A 21,931-nucleotide genomic window follows, 5' to 3' on the forward strand; every position below is an offset into this window, starting at 1 on the left:
CTCTGCTATGCAATCTGGTTTCAGAGCTGGTCATGGGTGCACCTCAGCCACGCTCAAGGTCCTAAACGATATCTTAACCGCCATCGATAAGAAACATTACTGTGCAGCCGTATTCATTGATCTGGCCAAGGCTTTCCACTCTGTCAATCACCACATCCTCATCGGCAGACTCGACAGCCTTGGATTCTCAAATGATTGCCTGGTTCACCAACTACTTCTCTGATAGAGTTCAGTGTGTCAAATCGAAGGGTCTGCTGTCCGGACCTCTGGCAGTCTCTATGGGGGTGCCACAGGGTTAAATTCTTGGACCGACTCTCTTCTCTGTATACATCAATTATGTTGCTCTTGCTGCTGGTGAGTCTCTGATCCACCTCTACGCAGACGACACCATTCTGTATACTTCTAGCCCTTCTTTGGACACTGTGTTAACAACCCTCCAGGCAAGCTTCAATGCCATACAACTCTCCTTCTGTGGCCTCCAATTGCTCTTACATACAAGTAAAACTAAATGCATGCTCTTCAACCGATCGCTGCCTGCACCTGCTCGCCTGTCCAACATCACTACTCTGGACGGCTCTGACTTAGAATACGTGGACAACTACCTAGGTGTCTGGTTAGACTGTAAACTCTCCTAAGAGACCCACATCAAACATCTCCAATCCAAAGTTAAATCTAGAATTGGCTTCCTATTTCGCAACAAAGCATCCTTCACTCATGCTGCCAAACATACCCTCGTAAAACTGACCATCCTACCAATCCTCGACTTCGGCGATGTAATTTACAAAATAGCCTCCAATACCCTACTCAGCCAATTGGATGCAGTCTATCACAGTGCAATCCGTTTTGCCACCAAAGCCCCATATACTACCCACCATTGCGACCTGTACGCTCACGTTGGCTGGCCCTCACTTCATACTCGTCGCCAAACCCACTGGCTCCATGTCATCTACAAGACCCTGCTAGGTAAAGTCCCCCCTTATCTCAGCTCGCTGGTCACCATAGCATCACCCACCTGTAGCACACGCTCCAGCAGGTATATCTCTCTGGTCACCCCCAAAACCAATTATTTCTTTGGCCGCCTCTCCTTCCAGTTCTCTGCTGCCAATGACTGGAACGAACTACAAAAATCTCTGAAACTGGAAACACTTATCTCCCTCACTAGCTTTAAGCACCAACTGTCAGAGCAGCTCACAGATTACTGCACCTGTACATAGCCCACCTATAATTTAGCCCAAACAACTACCTCTTTCCATACTGTATTTATTTAGCTCCTTTGCACCCCATTATTTTTATTTCTACTTTGCACATTCTTCCACTGCAAATCTACCATTCCAGTGTTTTACTTGCTATATTGTATTTACTTTGCCACCATGGCCTTTTTTTGCCTTTACCTCCCTTCTCACCTCATTTGCTCACATCGTATATAGACTTGTTTATACTGTATGTTTGTTTTACTCCATGTGTAACTCTGTCGTTGTATGTGTCGAACTGCTTTGCTTTATCTTGGCCAGGTCGCAATTGTAAATGAGAACTTGTTCTCAACTTGCCGACCTGGTTAAATAAAGGTGAAATAAAAAATATGTATTTAAAAAAATTAAGCCTTTATGAGTCTGACTTTAAATGAAGTACAGATTCATGAGATATCATCTTTAATGATGTGTTATAAATGACCAAAGGTGTCTGACTTTATAGTAAGTGCAATGTCATGCAATATATAGTCTTTATGGATGTGTATTGAATGACCTTAGGTGTCTAACTTCAAACTAAGTATTGGTATTCCTCTTCTGGTCTCATGCTGGAGACCAGAGCTCGATTACTATCTATTACAATGGTGCCAACATTTTGTGGCTGGTCTTTCAGATGGGGAGAGGGTGAATGTGTCAAGGTCCAGACTGAGCCCAGCCAGAAATAAGTGATGTTCAAATAACTTATGTTGGGTGCTTTCATCAAGGTAAGTGTTTCTTGGTGTAACGTCGTCCCCAGGCTATTGCGCACATACAGTGCCTTAGGAGGGTATTCAGACCCCTTGACCTTTTCCACATTTTGTTATGTTACAGCCTTATTCTAAAATTGATTCAATAAAAAAATCATCCGAAATCTACACACAACACCATATTGTCAAGACTGGCCTGTGCGGGTCAGGTTACCGTGGACCATAATCCTACAGAGGTATCACACCCACCAGCGGGGGAGAGATCGAGAGGTATGAAGGTGGGGGGTTTTATGACATCTCACGCCCATTGTAAATCTTAAGGCAGCAGACAAAATCACTTTGTCCTCTCAGTATGGAGGAATGGAATGAATGATGGGCCTATGGAGAACCTACCTCTGAACAGTAACATGCAATAAATCGACTTTGGAACAATATGTTGTTTCGTCAGCCAAAATGGCAGTAATAACGATAGATGGAAAATTTATGTCGTTTTTGTTATGTTATTAAAAGTTAAATGACAACGTTTTAACGAAAACATTAACTTGAAATGTTTTCACAATATGTACTTGATGTTTGCATGCTGTACATTGTGTGGAAAATGTCCAGATCAAAGGGAATGTTTTTTTAAAGATGAAATGTGAAGTTAGTTGTCTAAATTGGATCTGAGTAAAATTCAGACCTTGCCAGGTAACTAGTTACGCCCAGAGAACATTCCCTAAAAGGTGGAAACGCCCATTTCTGACCCAAGTGTATAAAACATGTGATTTCAGAATTAACATTATGACTAAGTGACCACGAGCTGCAGCCAAGGTTCGATTAGTTGTAAACCCAAAACGCAGCACGAGGTTGAAGAAGACAAAGGAACTGTAACGAACCTCGTCTTCCTCTTCTGAGGAGGAGTAGCGAGAAGGATCAGAGGACCAATTTGCCATGTGGTAAGTGTCCATAATGTTTATTTTAATACATAAACTGAACACTACAAAATACAAAACAATAAATGTGAAATTAACAAAACAGTCCCGTGTGGTACAAACACTAACACGGAAGACAAACACCCACAACCCAAAAGTGAAACCCAGGTTACCTAAGTATGATTCTCAGCTGCCTCTGATTGAGAACCATACTAGGCCGAACTCAAAAACCAACATAGAAAAAACAAACAGACTGCCCACCCAACTCACGCCCTGACCATACTAAAACAAAGATAAAATAACAGAACTATGGTCAGAACGTGACAGGAACCTTTTAACAGTCTATGCTGCGGATGAGTAGCGGTGTCTAAGAGGGTGATTTCAAGCAGGACCACCTGGTTACCACTCTCCAAGGAATTGTGTGTCTACACCGCTTCCATTCCCATGCTAGAAGACTCCTCTTTCAAAACAAAGGCGAGGAAACAGACCACTAAGAGAAAGGATACTGGCATCGTGTGTACAATCAGAGATTGTTACCATTATACATGGTAACAATAAGTGTCGCCATCAGAGGAGAAGTCGGAACTCGGTCCACGTGGAGAGACCCCATCGGAGATTGACACGTAATTTCATCATTATATTCTGAACCATAAGAGCAGCAGTTCGCGGCAAGGTTAGGGTTAAACTAAGCATAGTTTACAAATGTACACAAGTGTGCTTTTCTCTCAAAGTACAGAGAGAACCTTGATGAAAAGGAATTAACCCAATTGAACATCTCTGGAGAGACCTGAAAATAGCTGTGCAGCAATGCTCCCCATCCAACCTGACAGATCTTAATCTTAAGATGATCTCCAGAGAAGAATGGGAGAAACTACAGGAGGTGTCAAGCTTGTAGCGTCATACCCAAGAAGACTCAAGGCTGTAATCGCTGCCAAAGTTGCTTCAACAAAGTTCTGAGTAAAGGGTCTGAATACTTATGTTAAAGTGATATTTCAGTTTTTTATTTGTAATTAATTAGCAGAATTATTATTTATTTTTTAATTGCTTTCTCATTATGGTGTATTGTTTGTAGATTGATGAGGAAAAATAACAATTTAATACATTTTAGAATAAGGCTGTAACGTAACAAAATGTGGAAAAGGTTGAGGGGTTTAAATACTTTCCGAAGGCACTGTATTAGCCTGGCATATCAACCATTCAAAGTTGGTCTAGGAGTGACCTTACTGATTAAAGTATTTGACATCATTCCACCAGGTCGTTGAAACTAGGGGGGACTATTTTTATTTTTGGGAAAAAAATAACGTTCCCAAAGTAAACCACCTATTTCTCAGGACCAGATGCTAGAATATGCATATAATTGACAGCTTAGGATAGAAAACACTCTAAAGTTTCCAAAACTGTAGAAATATTGTCTGTGAGTATAACAGAACTGATATTGCAGGCAAAATCCTGAGAAAAATCCACATTTTATTTATTTAACTAGGCAAGTCAGTTAAGAACAAATTCATATTTTCAATGACGGCCTAGGAACAGTGGGTTAACTGCCTGTTCAGGGGCAGAACGACAGTTTTGTACCTTGTCAGCTTTGAACTTACAACCTTCCGGTTATTAGTCCAACGCTCTAACCACTAGGCTACCCTGCTGCCACAATCAGGAAGTGACTCTTATTTTGAAACCCCTGTCTTTCCATGCATCCCTATTGCCCATTGAAAGGGCATATTAACCATATCAACCAGATTCCTTTTTCTGTGGCTTCCCCACGTTTTCTACAGCCTTTAGATGTAGTTTCAGGCCTTTATTTTGAAGAATGAGCGTAAACGACTACATTGCATCAGTGGCCACCTGATGTCTCTGAGTGATTCTGCGTAAAAGACAGAGGTAGTCATTTTTCCTCTCGCTCCTACTGAAAAGTAAATTGTCCCGGTTGATATATTATCATTTAGATATTTGAAAAACACCTTGAGAATTGATTATAAAAAACTTTTGCCATATTTCTGTCGATATTATGGACATAATTTGTCGTGACCGCTATTTCCGGTGGATTTCTCAACATAACGTGACCAACAAAAGGAGGTATTTTGGGTATAAAAATAATCTTTATGGAACAAAAGGAACATTTGCTGTCTAACTGGGAGTCTCGTCAGTGAAAACAGCTCATTTGATTGCTTTTCGTGACCAAGCTTCCTGCTGCTAGCTGGACATAATGCTATGCTAGGCTATCGATAAACTTACACAAACGCTAGTCTTGCTTTGGCTGTAAAGCATAATTTCAAAATCTGAGATGACGGGGATTAACAAAAGGCTAAGCTGTGTTTCACTATATTTCATGAATATTAATATTTTCTAGTAATGTTTTTTGACCGTTGCGCTATGCTAATTAGTGTAGTTGATGACAATTCTCCCGGATCTGGGATGGGTAGTTCCAAGAGTTAACAGTTAACACAGCTGAAGACATAATTACGGCTAAACCCTGCCCATTTCCACAATTTCTCTTCTTAAAATGTGATTTTAAACCTAACCCTAACTAATGAAGGGCAGGTTTGATGCGTTGGTCCGCCAGACCTTCCACACATTTGGGCAGAACTGTCTGGGAACGAGATTAGGCGTAATGTGACTAGCATGATTTCACTTTAGAGTGTGTGCCATCCATCCTTCAGCACAACATGTCACCCACCCTTAATAAAGCATGTTTATATCATATTGATGATTATGTCACATTTATAAAGCATAACATACAGTTCTAGATGCTTTAACACATTTACGTTTTGCTTATGAAGGCATTATGAAGCCTTTATAAACTGAACACCATTTAAAGCAGAACCCATATAGTCAAAATGAAATTAATAACAATGTGGTAACTATCCCAATATTGGGATATGCATAGGCACTTGAGGAACTCATACTCTTGTGTAAGACTTATAAAACTACAAAAAGTGTCAGTGCATAAGCTTGACATGTGTTTACAATACAACAGAACAGATTAACTGGAATGTCATTCACTGCCACGGGTACCCAAAAACAACTGAAAGCCACGCCCCTACTAAGCCACGCCTCAAATCTTCTGATCTGACCCGGTAGATCATACCTCAATAAGCCAGAATCAACAACCCAACTTAAAGAAATAAAGTTTAGCCAAATTGGAACTTTTTTCTAGCTAACAAGGTAGAGCAGTTGAATTGTTATGAACACACCCTTCTGTCTGTCTCCTACTGTTTGAACAGCATGTTGAAATTAAGTGGCCTTCCTTATTTCTCAGAACGAGCACGAGTTGCAATTTCCCATATTTGTTCATTTGGATTATTTTGAGTTTTTTAGCATTGTTTGTAACTTATTTCGTACATAATGTTGCTACTACCGTCTCATATGACCAAAAAGAGCTTCTGGATATCAGAACAGCGATTACTCACCTCAAACTGGACAAAGAGCTTTCTTTAATGTGTCAGACGAGAAAGATATACTGTTTCTCCGAGACCAGGCACAAATCCCCATCATTCACGTGAAGAAAAGACGGAAATACAGGGGGCGGAGACTGTGGTGCATTGTGAGAATTCATCAGCGAGTGTGTAACCCGCCTCTGCAATCTGTTCTATTGGCCAACGTACAATCACTGGAGAATAAAACTTGATGATCTCCGATCAAGACTATCCTGCCAACGGGACATTAAAAACTGTAATCTTGTGTTTCACTGAGTCGTGGCTGAATGACGACACGGATAATATACAGTTGGCTGGGCTTTCAGTGCATCGGCTGGACAGAAAAGCTACGTCTGGTAAGACAAGGGGCGGGGGGGTGTCTATTTGTCAATAAAAGCTAGTGCGTGATGTCTAATATTAAAGGTAAAGTACCTCTTGATAACCTGTAGACCACACTATCTACTAACAGAGTTTTCATCTATATTTCGTAGCCATCTACTAACCACCACAAACTGATGCTGGCACTAGACCTCACTCAACGAGCTGTATAAGGCCATAAGCATACGGGAAAATGCTCATCCCGAAGCGGTGCTTCTAGTGACCCGGACTCTAATGCAGGCAACGTTATGTTCCGGGATTCAACCAATGGCATTAAGGAGAATACCGGCTTCATCAATAAGAGCATCGGCGAAGTCGTCCCAACACTGACCGTACGTACATATCCCAACCAGAAGCCATGGATTATAGGCAACATCCGCACCAAGCTAAAGGTTAGAGCTGCCGCTTTCAAGGAGCAGGACACTCATCCGGACGCTTATAAGAAATCCCACTATGCCCTCAGACGAACGATCAAACAGGCAAAGCGTCAATACAGGACTAAGATTGAATCCTACTACACCAGCTAGATATTCAATAAGAAATAATCAGTTTCCAGCTACAATAGTCATTTACAACGTCTACACTGTATTTCTGATCAATTTGATGTTATTTTAATGGACAAAAAAAATTGCTTTTCTTTCAAAAACAAGGACATTTCTAAGTGACCCAAAACTGTTGAACGGTAGTGCACGTCTACGTGTGGGTGTGCAAGTTGTACAGTTGTGGCCCAAATTTTTGATAATGACACAAATATGAATTTCCACAAAGTTTGCTGCTTCAGTGTCTTTAGATATTTTTGTCAGATGTTACAATGGAATACGGAAGTATAATTACAAGCATTTCATAAGTGTCAAAGGGTTTTATTGACAATTACATGAAGTTGATGCAAAGAGTCAATATTTGCAGTGTTGACCCTTCTTTTTCAGGACCTCTGCAATCCACCCTGGCATGCTGTCAATTAACTTCTGTGCCACATCCTGAATGTTGGCAGCCCAATCTTGCATAATCAATGCTTGGAGTTTGTCAGAATTTGTGGGGTTTTCTTGGTCCACCCACCTCTTGAGGATTGACCAGAAGTTCTCAATGGGATTGAGGTCTGGGGAGTTCCCTGGCCATGGACCCAAAATATCATTGTTTTGTTCCCCGAACCACTTAGTTGTCACTTTTGCCTTATGGCAAGGTGCTCCATCATGCTGGAAAAGGAACTGTTCATCACCAAACTGTTCCTGGATGGATGGGAGGATGTTTTGGTACCATTCTTCATTCATGGCTGTGTTCTTAGGCAAAATTGTGAGTGAGCAACTCCATTGGCTGAGAAGCAACCTGAATGGTCTCAGGATGCTTTACTGTTGGCATGACACAGGGCTGATGGTAGAGCTCACCTTGTCTTCTCCGGACAAGCTTTTTTCTGGATGCCCCAAACAATCGGGAAGGGGGTTCATCAGAGATAATGACTTTACACCAGTCCTCAGCAGTCCAATCCCTGTACCTTTTGTAGAATATCAGTCTGTACCTGATGTTTTTCCTGGAGAGAAGTGGCTTCTTTGCTGCCCTTCTTGACACTAGGCCTTCCTCCAAAAGTCTTTGCCTCACTGTGCGTGCAGATGCACTCACACCTGCCTGCTGCCATTCCTGAGCAAGCTCTGTACTGGTGGTGCCCCGATCCCGCAGCTGAATCAACTTTAGGAGATGGTCCTGGCGCTTGCTGGACTTTCTTGGTCACCCTGAAACCTTCTTCACAACAATTGAACAGCTCTCCTTGAAGTTCCTGATGATCTGATAATTGAGTGATTTAGGCGCAATCTTACTGGCAGCAATATCCTTTCCTGTGAAGCCCTTTTTGTGCAAAGCAATGATGACAGCACGTGTTTCCTCGCAGGTAACCATGTTTGACAGAGGAAGAACAATGATTCCAAGCACCCTCCTTTTGAAGCTTCCAGCTGTTATTCGAACTCAATCAGCATGACAGAGTGATCTCCTCGTCAACACTCGCACCCTTGTTAACGAGAGAATCACAGACATGATGTCAGCTGGTCCTTTTGTGGCAGTGCTGAAATGCAGTGGAAATCTTTTGGGGGGATTCAGTTCATTTTCATGTAATTCATCTGATCACTCTTCATAATATTCTGGAGTATATGCAAATTTCCCTCATACAAACTGAGGCAGCAGACTGGGAAAAATCAATATTTGTGTCATTCTCAAAACCTTTGGCAACGACTGTATATTATTATAATTGTTTCTATTGTTACTTCATCAGATCTCTAGTAACCCATTATTCTCAATATTATGTTCCTTTATCTCTAGTAACCCATTATACATTTGTGTTACATCACAAATTCCTCCTCTTCAATAGTGTTCTATTCATACAGGGGTTTTAATATTCACTAGTGTTCTATTTAACAGCACATTCAGGAATAATACTCTGTTCTTTCATATCTCTATACAGAATATATAACGTTAAATCTTTGGTTATTCATGTCACACCGCAGCAACGATCACAGTGCAGCAGCCCGGGAGGTACATTACAACATATGCACCATATGTATCTTCAACGGTTCTCTTGCCGCTACTTCCTATACATATAAAACATCTCGTGCTCAATAACTCTTGTGCTACTACTCCCAGACTATGATGGGCGGTGGTGGATACTGTTACAGAAGAGGAAAACACAGCTCACATTCACTCCACATTCACACTGCAGCTAGTCCCTTGACAGCTCTCTAATTCAATCATATAGCAAAATCTCTTATTATCCCATTTTCAATCAGCTTATTATTCATATTTCAATCTCGTTATCCAAATTTCAATCAGCTTATTATCCAAATTTCAATCTTAATAGTACTAATTTCAATCCATTTATAATCCAAATTTCAATCAGCTTAATATCCACATTTATATCAATCAGGTTATTATCCAAATTAGTAATCATTTCCAATCAGCTTAATACGTCATATCTCACAATCACATAATTTTCACATCCACTAAGAACTATTCCCAAACACACGGTAATCTCCCTTATTACCCCATGTGCATCTTCAACAATTCTCGTCGTTACTTGCTATGCACTAGGCAGAATCAATCATCCTGTTCGTTGACGCCAAATTGTCATGGAAATTCTACACAGAGACACTCAATGTTAAAATAACCAATCTTTATTATCAGTGCGCTGTAGAGGTTCCAACCAACTCGGCAGGTAGCCTAGTGTTTAGAGCGTTGGACTTGTAACCGGAAGGTTGCAAGATTGAATCCCCAAGCTGACAAGGTAAAATCTGTCATTCTGCCGCTGAACAAGGCAGTTTCCTAGGCCATCATTGTAAATAAGACTGACTTGCCTAGTAAAATAAAGAAAACTCAATGCACTAAGTAGATGTTGATCAGGAGCTACACCTGGGGCAGTCCTGTTAGTTCTCTTATATACAGACAGGTTATATTTGCCGGATTTGGCTTATTCATCGTTCATAATTAATTCATCATATAAGTTTGCTTCATTCAAGTGACCAACCAATACCGGGTCACCAATACCTCACCATGCTTCTTCTCTCGAAGCTGAGACCTTGAAACTGAGATATCCCTTTCTCTAAACAAGGTTGTGGGTGTACAGCCAAATTGCAGATACTGATAGTGAGGATTTGTTCAATCCGTCACTTGCATGAACACAGAAATTGGTTATTAGAAAACCACATGAATAGAACACAGAAATTGGTTATTTAGAAAAGCACAAACTTAAAAATGGACATCACACTCCTTAACAGCTTCTACCCCAAGCCATAAGACTGTTTACTACCTAATTCTATATTAAGTATTGTAGTATTCTATAGCAAATTGTAGTATCTTTTCATGTGGGATGTTCCTGTGCAAGAGAGAGGCTATGATAGCAGAAGCACATAAGGTCTTATCTGATGATATGGAGTCTGAGCTTGCCAAATATATCAAGAATCTCACACATCATGGGCTTATAGTAGTCTCAAATGCAGAGAACCTGCTTACGAATTGGCACATCGAAACAACATCAATGTCCCAAACAACTGGTCAACAAATGGAAAGGTAAGTGATATTGATCAGAGATATCTAAATCTGAATATAGGCATACTGTAAAGATAAACAATATACCACACCACCAAATCCATGTATTAAACTTTGACCTACCAGCACCATCACCCACTGTCACATGACACCATTACGCACTTACCTCAAGGCGGCTCAACTTACCCTGTCCCTATGCTCAAGTTGGACAAGCTATGTTTTGAAAACTGTTAATTTGACATGAATTCTGATTATTTCCAGGGATACAGTACACAACATCCGGAAATATATGTAGATCTTGTTAGAAAGAATAGTATATTTCCCTTGACGTAGAGATGCTGTATGTAAAAAAGGGATCAACATACCCCGCTCTCATTTATGTGTTGGAACAATTTAGCCTGCCGGCCCTACTTTTTCCACACCTTCTATGAGTCAACTATTTAAAATGCATTATGAATGCACTTAAAGTGTCCTTAATCGCTCCATAGTACATTAGACAGGCCAAGCATTTATAACAGCTCATAACTCAGAGCCTTTATAAATGCCTAAAGTCTGCAGGTTCACACGTTACAACCTGGATGTTTGTAAAACAACTCAAGCAGAGCTTCGAGAGTGGCAAAACAGCTAGGTTTTTTAAGTTGATGAGAGGTAGAATTGCTAAAACTGATGGTTTGTTTTTATACTGTTGTAGGTATTGCCCCCCCCCCACACACACATCCTGTTCCTCTTTTTTATTCTTGTAAAGTATGTTGTGCCCCCTATTAAATTCAATGTCATTGTTTCAGAAATATCTCAAGTCATGGAGTGACTTCTCTTTTCAAGACAACTGGCAAAGACAGAGGAAGTAGCACGATGTGAATTTACAGTGGTTTGAATGTATAGTGACCTAATGGCAGAACCATGACAAAATCGCAATAGTGATGATTGGTGTTCTCCCCTGGGATAGGAGTCAAGGGAGGCAGAGTTAGATCTTTGGTGGCATATTCTAATAAGAATTTCCTTATTCTGGTCCTTGAAGACTGTTAAGCATGTTGGTTGTTGTGCTTACTGTATTTCATTGTCAGTTTAGTAATGTCAACTGATTGTTTAATGAAAGAGATGGTTCACTTGGAAGTCGTCTGTGGGCCTGTAGTAACTGCAACTATGATTAAGGTTATTTAGCATCCTACTTGATATCGCCATCCACGTAGTGAAATTAGTTTTGAATTAGTTTACATTTTAATGTAAGTTTTCCAAAAGGCCCCTAAAGGACTCTCAGATCATGAGAAACAAGATGCTCTGGTCTGACGAAACCAATATTGAACTCTTTGGCCTGAATGCCAAGAGTCACATCTGGAGGAAAACTGGCACCATCTCTACAGTGAAGCATGGTGGTGGCGTTGTTTATCAGCTGCAGGCACTGGGAGACGAGTCAGGATCAAGGGACAGATGAACGGTGGAAAGTACAGAAACCTGTTCCAGAGCGCTCAGGACGAAGGTTCACCTTCCAACAAGACTGCATGTCCTTGGGTGGCCCAGCCAAAGCGAATGTGATCGAACATCTCTGGAGAGACCTGAAAATAGCTGTGCAGCGATGCTCCCCATCCAACCTGACAGAGCTTGAGTGGATCTGCAGAAAATAGGAGAAACTCCCCAAATACAGGTGTGCCAAGCTTGTAGTGTCATACCCAAAATGACTTGAGGCTGTAATCATCAAGGTGCTTCAACAATGTACTGAGCAAAGGATAGGAATACCTATTTAAATGTGTTATTTCAGTTTTGTATTTTTAGTAAATCTGCAAAAATGTCTGAATACCTGTTTTTGCTTTTTCATTATGGGATATTGTGTCTAGATTGATGAGGATAAAACACTATTTAAATCAATTTTAGAATAAGGCTGTAACATAACAAAATGTGGAAAACGTGAAGGGGTCTGAAAACTTTCCGAATGCTCTGTATTAATGGATAAATTGGAAAATTGTGAACAAGTTCATTTCAGGAAAATATGTAACTTGTTAAAACTTGTAACTCAAGCAAACGTCGGCAACAATTTTTTTTTAAATGTATTTATTTTGAGTGGCAGAAACAATTTAGCAGTGGTGTAGCTAAATGACTACAGGCAGGTAAAAAGGTATAACCTGAGCCCAATCTATTTAGTACTGACTTGCTGACAAACAAACATGAACACTTTCCCTATAGTGAGCAAATTGAATACAGAGAGTGAACACCGTTCACTAAAACAAATTAAAACCGGCTGGGCACAGACACCAATTCAACGTCTATTCCACATTGTTCAACGTAATTTCATTGAAATGTGGAAACAATGTTGACTCAACCAGTCTGTGCCCAAAGCAAAGGGAGTATAGTCACCATTTCTATCAAATTACAAAGCAGCTGTTCTCATCTGAGAGTTTAATCAATATGAACTATAACGTCCGTGGTTGCTAGGTGTCCAATTAGGATGTTGTATTTTGGGATATGGTGATGGGTGTAAGAGACAAGATGTTATTGTGATGATAATTACTGCTACACCTCTTCACAGGACACGCGAGGTGCAGACTCCTTCCAACTATGAATAAGAAAAGTTCATCCCAAAGTGAAGAAAACAGCCCATAGACTGAAAGACAGCTTTTTTATATAACAGGAGCATTGACAAGGTGACATTTTACACTTTAATACTCTCAGCGATACAGTGCCTTGCGAAAGTATTCGGCCCCCTTGAACTTTGCGACCTTTAGCCACATTTCAGGCTTCAAACATAAAGATATAAAACTGTATTTTTTTGTGAAGAATCAACAACAAGTGGGACACAAATCATGAAGTAGAACGACATTTATTGGATATTTCAAACTTTTTTAACAAATCAAAAACTGAAAAATTGGGCGCTACAAAGTTAATACTTTGTAGCGCCACCTTTTGCTGCGATTACAGCTGTAAGTCGCTTGGGGTATGTCTCTATCAGTTTTGCACATCGAGAGACTGACATTTTTTCCCATTCCTCCTTGCAAAACAGCTCGAGCTCAGTGAGGTTGGATGGAGAGCATTTGTGAACAGCAGTTTTCAGTTCTTTCCACAGATTCTCGATTGGATTCAGGTCTGGACTTTGACTTGGCCATTCTAACACCTGGATATGTTTATTTTTGAATCGTTCCATTGTAGATTTTGCTTTATGTTTTGGATCATTGTCTTGTTGGAAGACAAATCTCCGTCCCAGTCTCAGGTCTTTTGCAGACTCCATCAGGTTTTCTTCCAGAATGGTCCTGTATTTGGCTCCATCCATCTTCCCATCAATTTGAACCATCTTCCCTGTCCCTGCTGAAGAAAAGCAGACCCAAACCATGATGCTGCCACCACCATGTTTGACAGTGGGGATGGTGTGTTCAGGGTGATGGGCTGTGTTGCTTTTACGCCAAACATAACGTTTTGCATTGTTGCCAAAAAGTTCAATTTTGGTTTCATCTGACCAGAGCACCTTCTTCCACATGTTTGGTGTGTCTCCCAGGTGGCTTGTGGCAAACTTTAAACAACACTTTTTATGATATCTTTAAGAAATGGCTTTCTTCTTGCCACTCTTCCATAAAGGCCAGATTTGGGCAATATACGACTGATTGTTGTCCTATGGACAGAGTCTCCCACCTCAGCTGTAGATCTCTGCAGTTCATCCAGAGTAAACCTGCATATTTAGCTAAAAGAAATCCAGGTTAGCAGGTGAAATTGTGTCACTTCTCTTGCGTTCATTGCACGCAGAGTCAGTGTATATGCAACAGTTTGGGCCGCCTAATTTGCCAGAATTTGACGTAATTATGTCTTAACATTAAAGGTTGTGCAATGCAACAGGAATATTTAGACTAATGGATGCCACCCCTTAGATAAAATACGGAACGGTTCCGTATTTCCCTGAAATAATAAAAATCGTGTTTGAGATGATAGTTTCTGGATTCGACCATATTAATGACCTAAGGCTCGTATTTCTGTGTGTTATTATGTTATAACTAAGTCTATGATTTGATAGAGCAGTCTGACTGAGCAGTGGTAGAGAGCAGCAGGCATTCAAACAGCACTTTCGTGCGTTTTGCCAGCAGCTTTTCGTTGTGCGTCAAGCATTGAGCTGTTTATGACTTCAAGCCTATCAACTCCTGAGATTAGGCTGGTGTAACCGATGTGAAATGGCTAGCTAGTTAGCAGGGGTGCGCGCTAATAGCGCTTCAAACATCACTCGCTCTGAGACTTGGAGTAGTTGTTCCCCTTGCTCTGCATGGGTAAGGCTGTTGTGGAAATAATCAGTATTTGTTGGTAACATAGGTAAGATGTTTTATATTCATCATATGTTTATAAGTTACTTCTCATCAGAATGGTATTTTTGTATAATACTGTGGCGAGGTTGCAGTTATCTGTTCTATGTCAAGACTAAGTTGCATGGGCCGCAGAGAGGTCAAAGTATCATCAGGTGTAAACATATCTTTTGCTCCACTGTGTCTGTGTGCCAGTTCACTCCCTACTTTTCCCATCGGGGATAGCAGTGTCTGGAATCATTCTATCCTCTGTCCAGGATTGGTTGTATTTAGAATTGGTTGTATCTAAATGACAATTTGATATATGCCTGTTGATATGGAGAGTTGGTTTATGGTTTCGGGGTTTGAGTAAGGAGACAAGGCTGAACGATTTATTATGTCTATGCTGTCTGACTATGTGTGTTCTTTGCTATTAAAGGATCTCAGTTGCATTGTAATGGGGCTAACTCTATAACTAACTCTGACTTGTGTGTGTGGTTTGCTCCCATGATTTGGTAAATAGAGGAAATTTCCACGACAGAGGGTGGCTGTTGTGTTCCTGATTCGAGCCCAGGGAGGAGCGAGGAGAGGGACGGAAGCTATACTGTTACACTGGCAATACTAAACTGCCTATAAGAACATCCAATAGTCAAAGGTTAATGAAATAGTCATAAATTCCTATAATAACTACAACCTAAAACTTCTTACCTGGAATATTGAAGACTCTTTAGATTTTCCCATGATGTCAAGCAAAAAGGAACTGAGTTTGAAGGTAGACCTTGAAATACAGCAACAGGTACACTTCCAATTGACTCAAATTATGTCAATTAACCTATCAGAGGCTTCTAAAGCCATGACATCATTTTCTGGAATTTTCCAAGCTGTTTCAAGGCACAGTCAACTAGTATGTAAACTTCTGACCCACTGGAATTGTGATACAGTGAATTATTAGTGAAATAATCTGTCTGTAAACAATTGTTGGAATTATTACTTGCATCATGCAAAGTTGATGTAGTAATAAACTTGGAAAAACTAGTTTGTTAAACTTCTTGACGCTACCCATCCCTGTAGCGGGATCATTTTCGTCAGCATAGCGCCGTGAATAGCATAGTGCCACAGTCAAATAATATTACAAAAAAATATTCATATTCATGAAATCACAAGTGCAATATTGCAAAACACAGCTTAGCCTTTTGTTAATCCACCTGTCGTCTCAGATTTTGAAATGATGCTTTACTAGCGAAAGCAATCCAAGCGTGTGTGAATTTATCGATAGCACAGAAAAACATTATGTACACTAAGCATTAAGTAGCTAGGTCACGAAAATCAGAAAAGCAATCAAAATAATAATTTACCTTTGATGATCTTTGGATGTTTTCACTCACACAACAAATGTTCCTTTTGTTCCATAAAGATTATTTTTATACCCAAAATACCGTTATGTTCAGAAATCCACAGGAAAGAGCAGTCACGACAACGCAGATGAAAGTTCCAAATAATATCCATAATGTCCAGAAACATGTCAAACGTTTTTTATAATCAATCGTCAGGTTGTTTTTAAAATATATATTCGATAATATATCAACCGGGTGTGTAGGTTTTTCAATAACAACGGAAGGAACAATGGCCGCTTTACTCTGTAGCACAAAATTCACTCTGACAGCCCCCACCTATCTACTTACACAATGTGATCTTTCACGCTCATTTTTCAAAATAAAAGCCTGAAACTATGTCTAAAGACTGTTGACACCTTAGGGGAGCCATAGAAAAAGGAATCTGGTTGATATCCCTTTAAATGGAGGATAGGCATGCATAGGAACAGAAGGGTTTCAAAATAAGAGGCACTTCCTGTTTGGATTTTCCTCAGGTTTTCACCTGCAATATCACAGACAATATTTTTACAGTTTTGGAAACTTTAGTGTTTTCTATCCTAATCTGACAATAATATGCATATTCTAGTTTCTGGGGCTGAGAAATAGGCATTTTTAAATTGGTACGTTTTTTAGCCAAAAACAAAAATACTGCCCCCTACACGCAAAAGGTTAACAAGAAATTTGTGGAGTGGTTGAAAAACGAGTTTTAATGACTCCAACCTAAGTGTATGTAAACGTCAGACTTCAACTGTGTGTATATATATATATATATATATATATATAAAATTACATAATAATGAAGCTATATAAAGGGGATACCGGTACCGAGTCAATGTGACGATGCATAGATAAAAACAGCAATTAGCACCAGTGTACTGTAAATCGTGTGTAACCAGTGTAAAAACAAAGGGGGTGGTCAATGTAAATCGTCTGGGTGGCCATTTGATTAATTGTTCTGCAGTCTTATGGCTTGGGGGTAGAAGCTGTTAAGGAGCCTTTTGGTTCTAGATTTGACGCTCCGGTACAGCTTGCCATGCGGTAACAAAGAGTCTATGACTTGGGTGACTGGAGTCTTTGACAATTTTTGGGCCTTCCTGACACTGCCTTGTATATAGGTCCTGGACGTCAGGAAGCTTGGCCACAGTGATGTACTGGGCCGTACGCACTACCCTCTGTTGCGCCTTACGGTCAAATGCAGAGCAGTTGCCATACCAGGCGGTGATGCAACCGGTCACAATGCTCTCGATGGTGCAGCACTTTTTTGAAGATCTCAGAACCCATGCAAAATCTTTTCAGTCTCTTGAGGGGGAAAAGGTGTTGTCGTGCCCTCTTCACAACTGTCTTGGTGTGTTTGGACCATGACAGTTTCGTTGGTGATGTGGACACCAAGGAACTTGAAACTCTCGACCCGCTCCACTGCAGCCCTGTCAATGTTAATGGTGGCCTGTTCGGCCCTGCTTTTCCTACAGTCCACACTCAACTCCTTTGTCTTACTCACAATGTGGGAGAGGTTGTTGTCATGGCACCACACTGCCTGGTCTCTGACCTCCTCCCTATAGGCTGTCTCATCGTAGATAACCAGAGCGGATTTACCAGCTATGTCTATTGACAGTTGTTGCACTGACATCATGAACATTCTATTGAAATGGTTACTTGCATAGTGGAGTCCTGTTGAAATATGTAGCTAGCTAGGTAAACAATGAAACATAATCCCAACTCATAACATTACTACACAGCATGAATCTGCAGGTAGCTAACCAACCAGGTTCAATGTAAGCTAGCTAACATTAGGTTATAAATAGCAATGCAAATGGCCCTGAGAAACGAATAATATAACTACACAGATCATACATGTAACTTTAGCTAGCGAGATAGCTAGCTAACAGTACACCTTAACTTGAAATGAAAACAACTTTCCATCTCAGTCCTCTAGAAAGTGGAGAGTTACACTTATGCAGTACTACTATGTGATATCTTTAAAAAAAAGCTTTGTTTGAAAGGATTACCTATACATACTGACCAGCTCCTTTTATAGACAGAAGCGTGGTACATGGCAGACCAATCTGAACTCTTCTCTCTGCATGTCCAGCCCACTCATTATCTCAGCCAATCATGGCTAGCGGGAAGGTTGCTGCCTTTTTCTGTGGCCAAACCAACTGGTCTCGTAATTTAACCATTTTATTCATATTTACAGATGGCATACAAGTTTGCTATTAAGGCACATGAAAGTTCACATGCTCCAGAAGGCATTTTGATAAATAATAAAAGTTAACGTTCAAATAGCTCTCCTGTGCAGTAGTGATACGCGACATACGGCTAGTTTCCTGAAACAAGTCACATAAGCCTACTACTAGTGATCCACCACTTACAGTAGCCCAGATCCAGGCTACATTATTCACCTTGTTTGGCCATTGGGAATTTAGCACTAGGCACATTAGGCTGTAACAACAAAAAGGCAGCATTCACCAGAAATGTTGGTAGGGTGACCTGATTTGTCTAACTGTTTTATGAACATTATTTTGCACAAACAGATTGTGAACATGTGTAACTGATGGGGGGGGGGCTGGATTTAAAGATAAGTTGTGTTGGGTGTAGGTGCAGATTTAGGCTGTCATCTGGTCATCAGGAGATGTTATTATTGGTTTAATGTTATTTGGTCACAATAGTTGATTTAAGTCAATAGAACAACTCCCATCCACTACAATGAGATAAAATATAGACTAATTAGTGTGCTTTTCTCAGCAAGAACACTACTGTTATTGTCCCCATACTTTTATTATTTCCCTTCTTACCCATTTTGCTGGTGTAATTAGGCTATTTGAATTCTGATGTGTCTATGCATTTATGGACAGTGTTGAATATAGGCTACATCATAACATTTGAATAGGCTATATTGAAATGCCCCTTGCTTCAAATATCATGTTTTGTCATTTTAGTATTGTGCACAAGCTGCTAGACAGAAATGGTAGGTATGCAAGCAAAATATGTAGCCTATGTAGAGCAGTGTTTCCCAACTCCAGCCCTCAACCAGGCTAAGTTATATTCTTCAATAATCAATGGATATATTTAATGGAAAAAAATATATGTAGCGATCACAGATTGCCCCTTTAAAAGAAATTACAGCCTTGTCTAGTTTGATCTCCCAAATTAGTTTGGGGGTTTCAACAAGGTATGCTTTGGGGGTGACTACTATTATAGGCCACATGTAGCCAAATCAGGCCACCCATAACGGCACAATCATCTAGCTCATTTTGGTTTTGCATTGTCCTACTCTTTTATGTGCCCTGACACATGTTTGCTGATACTATGGCCAGCTGTTGACGCACACAGGTGATCCACTAACATTGTTTGTGTAACCCACCATTTTCAATGTCTTCCCAGAGACTGTTCCCATCCTAGTAGGCAAGCAACGTAAAAGGTGCCGCAAGAGATGATGAGGATAGGCTACACCTCAAGACAGGCAACGCACTGTGGGGTTGAAGGTATGGAATTGATGGCTTTGTCACTAGGCTCCAGGGAGATGTCATTGTGGTGGGAAAAGTACCCAAAATTGTCATACTTGAGTTAAATAAAATATACCTTAATAGAAAATGACTCAAGTAAAAGTTACCCACTAAAATTCTACTTGAGTAAAAGTCTAAAAGTTTTTAAAAAAATGGTTTTAAATATACTTAAGTATCAAAAGTAAATGTAATTGCTAAAATATACTTAAGTATCAAAAGTATAAACCATTTCAAATTCCTTATATTAAGCAAACCAAAAGGCATTGGTGCCTTTTGGTTTATTTTTTTTAAAGTTACAGATACCCAGGGGCACACTCCAACACTCAGACATAATTTACAAAGGAAGCTGTGTTTAGTGAGTCCGACAGGTCAGAGGCAGGAGGGATGATCAGGAATGTTCTTTTGATACGTGTGTGAATTAAACCATTTTCCTGTCCTGCTAAGCATTCAAAGGTAGGTTTTGGGTGTCAGGGAAAATGTATGAAGTAGAAAGTACATACTTTTCTTTAGGAATGTAGTGAGGTAAAAGGAAACTGTCAATAATATAATAGTAAAGTAAAATACAGATACCTAAAAAAAACGACTTAAGTAGTACTTTCATACTTAAGTACTTTACACCACTGGATGTCAGTCCCGGTTGTCAATTACTAAAATTCCAAAAGAAGCGCACTGGAAATGCGACTGGTGTTAAAATGCCTACCAAGCTGGGATTCACACCGCCTATGTAAACACGAGTCATTGAGAAATGTTTTATTACTATTATACCCATTGTTATTCACTGACATGACAATCAGAAAATCATAGAATAGGGATATGATAGTAGCACTTGCCTGTTCACCGAGGTCGATGGCTATGTTCGTGATAGCGAGAGGAACCAGGAATCGGATGAGCGGGAAGTAGGGGGTTAGAGATGGGAATTTCACCATAATATCAGCGGGTGGATGATAGACAGCAAAACCAGCATCAGCTGCTTACAGAACTAAGAGAGTATGAAAAACGCGAGTGACCACCCGATGTTCTCGGTCTTTTCTAGGAGAAATCCTAAAATATCAGGTCCGCCCCTGCCTCCTACACAACAACAGCATCAACAACAATGATCTAACGCAGGGGCGAAGAGGAGGTTCACCAGAAATTTCTGTTGACGGACTCTCCATTGTTCATCCATCAGGAGAGGGAAAAATAAAACCATGAAATTAACGCGCTGCTGTTCCGCCCACAACTTCTTCCTTTGGCAAATTATATTGAGCCCAATATGGAAACGGTTTGGAGGCCGCGGTATCGCTGCAGCCAGGCAAAGCCGCTATTCTGTTGTTAACTGTACTTTAATCATCACCATCCTTCAGCACGTGGGGGTCGCCACATAAATAACACTCCTCTTCTGGACGTCACCAGCTGCGCACCGAAAACCATACCCTAGCCTGTACAACAAAACTACACGACCAAGGTCAAATTGGTTTTGTTTTGGATATTCGGGACATTAGATTTTCTCTCGTCAATAGCTATTGAACCAAGCATGCCATGTCTATGAATATGGTGTATTCTGAATCAGGGGTGGATGGACAAAAATCCACACCTTTTTATTTTTTGAATTCATGTAGCTTTCAATCTTCAATTTCTCTTAGACAAAGTTATATATTATATATTCAGAATCAGGGGAGGATTAACAAAAATCCAACTTTTCTTTTTGCTTTAAATATATATATATATATATATATATATATTCCCAAAAATAAAGCCTGTGGATTTTTGTCCATCATCCCCTGATTCAGAACCAAATATCCAATATAAACTAATTTTATCTAATTAACAACATGGTGACAAGTGGTCTTTTCAGACAGTGTCAGCTACTAATAATTTGTTCAATGATATCTCTTGGCACGTGCACTGCTCATTCCAAAGTGTACATTTGTAGAACGTGCCCATCTCGCTCTCTCATATATCAAGTTGAATGAGTCACTTACTGTATGTAGATGATTGCACCAAATCATGGGCACACAAGAAACTCCTTATTCAATTCCATGCAATATCCAATGCAATAGTGACATACAAGTCCACAGGCTTTTGTCATAGCCTAGGCTACTAGTACATGCTGAATCAGCGCCGCAAGGTTTGTCTTTCTTCAATTACAGTGCCTTCAGATAAGTATT

The 21,931-nt window shown here is 40.2% G+C and overlaps 1 protein-coding gene across 1 annotated transcript in view; it reads right to left on the reverse strand.

The window, feature by feature from the left end:
- ankhb (ANKH inorganic pyrophosphate transport regulator b) overlaps window positions 1–21,331 on the reverse strand; it is a 109,763-nt gene extending 88,432 nt beyond the window's left edge. Inside the window, exon 1 of the mRNA XM_020467240.2 lies at window positions 20,615–21,331. Within this exon, the coding sequence (XP_020322829.1) occupies window positions 20,615–20,710 (96 nt within the window). The 5' untranslated portion in view covers window positions 20,711–21,331. The remainder of the gene's footprint in view (window positions 1–20,614) is intronic.
- Between the last annotated feature and the right edge of the window lie 600 nt (window positions 21,332–21,931).

The sequence above is a fragment of the Oncorhynchus kisutch genome, linkage group LG30 (assembly GCF_002021735.2).
Source record: "Oncorhynchus kisutch isolate 150728-3 linkage group LG30, Okis_V2, whole genome shotgun sequence".
NCBI classification, from domain to species: Eukaryota; Metazoa; Chordata; class Actinopteri; order Salmoniformes; family Salmonidae; genus Oncorhynchus; species Oncorhynchus kisutch.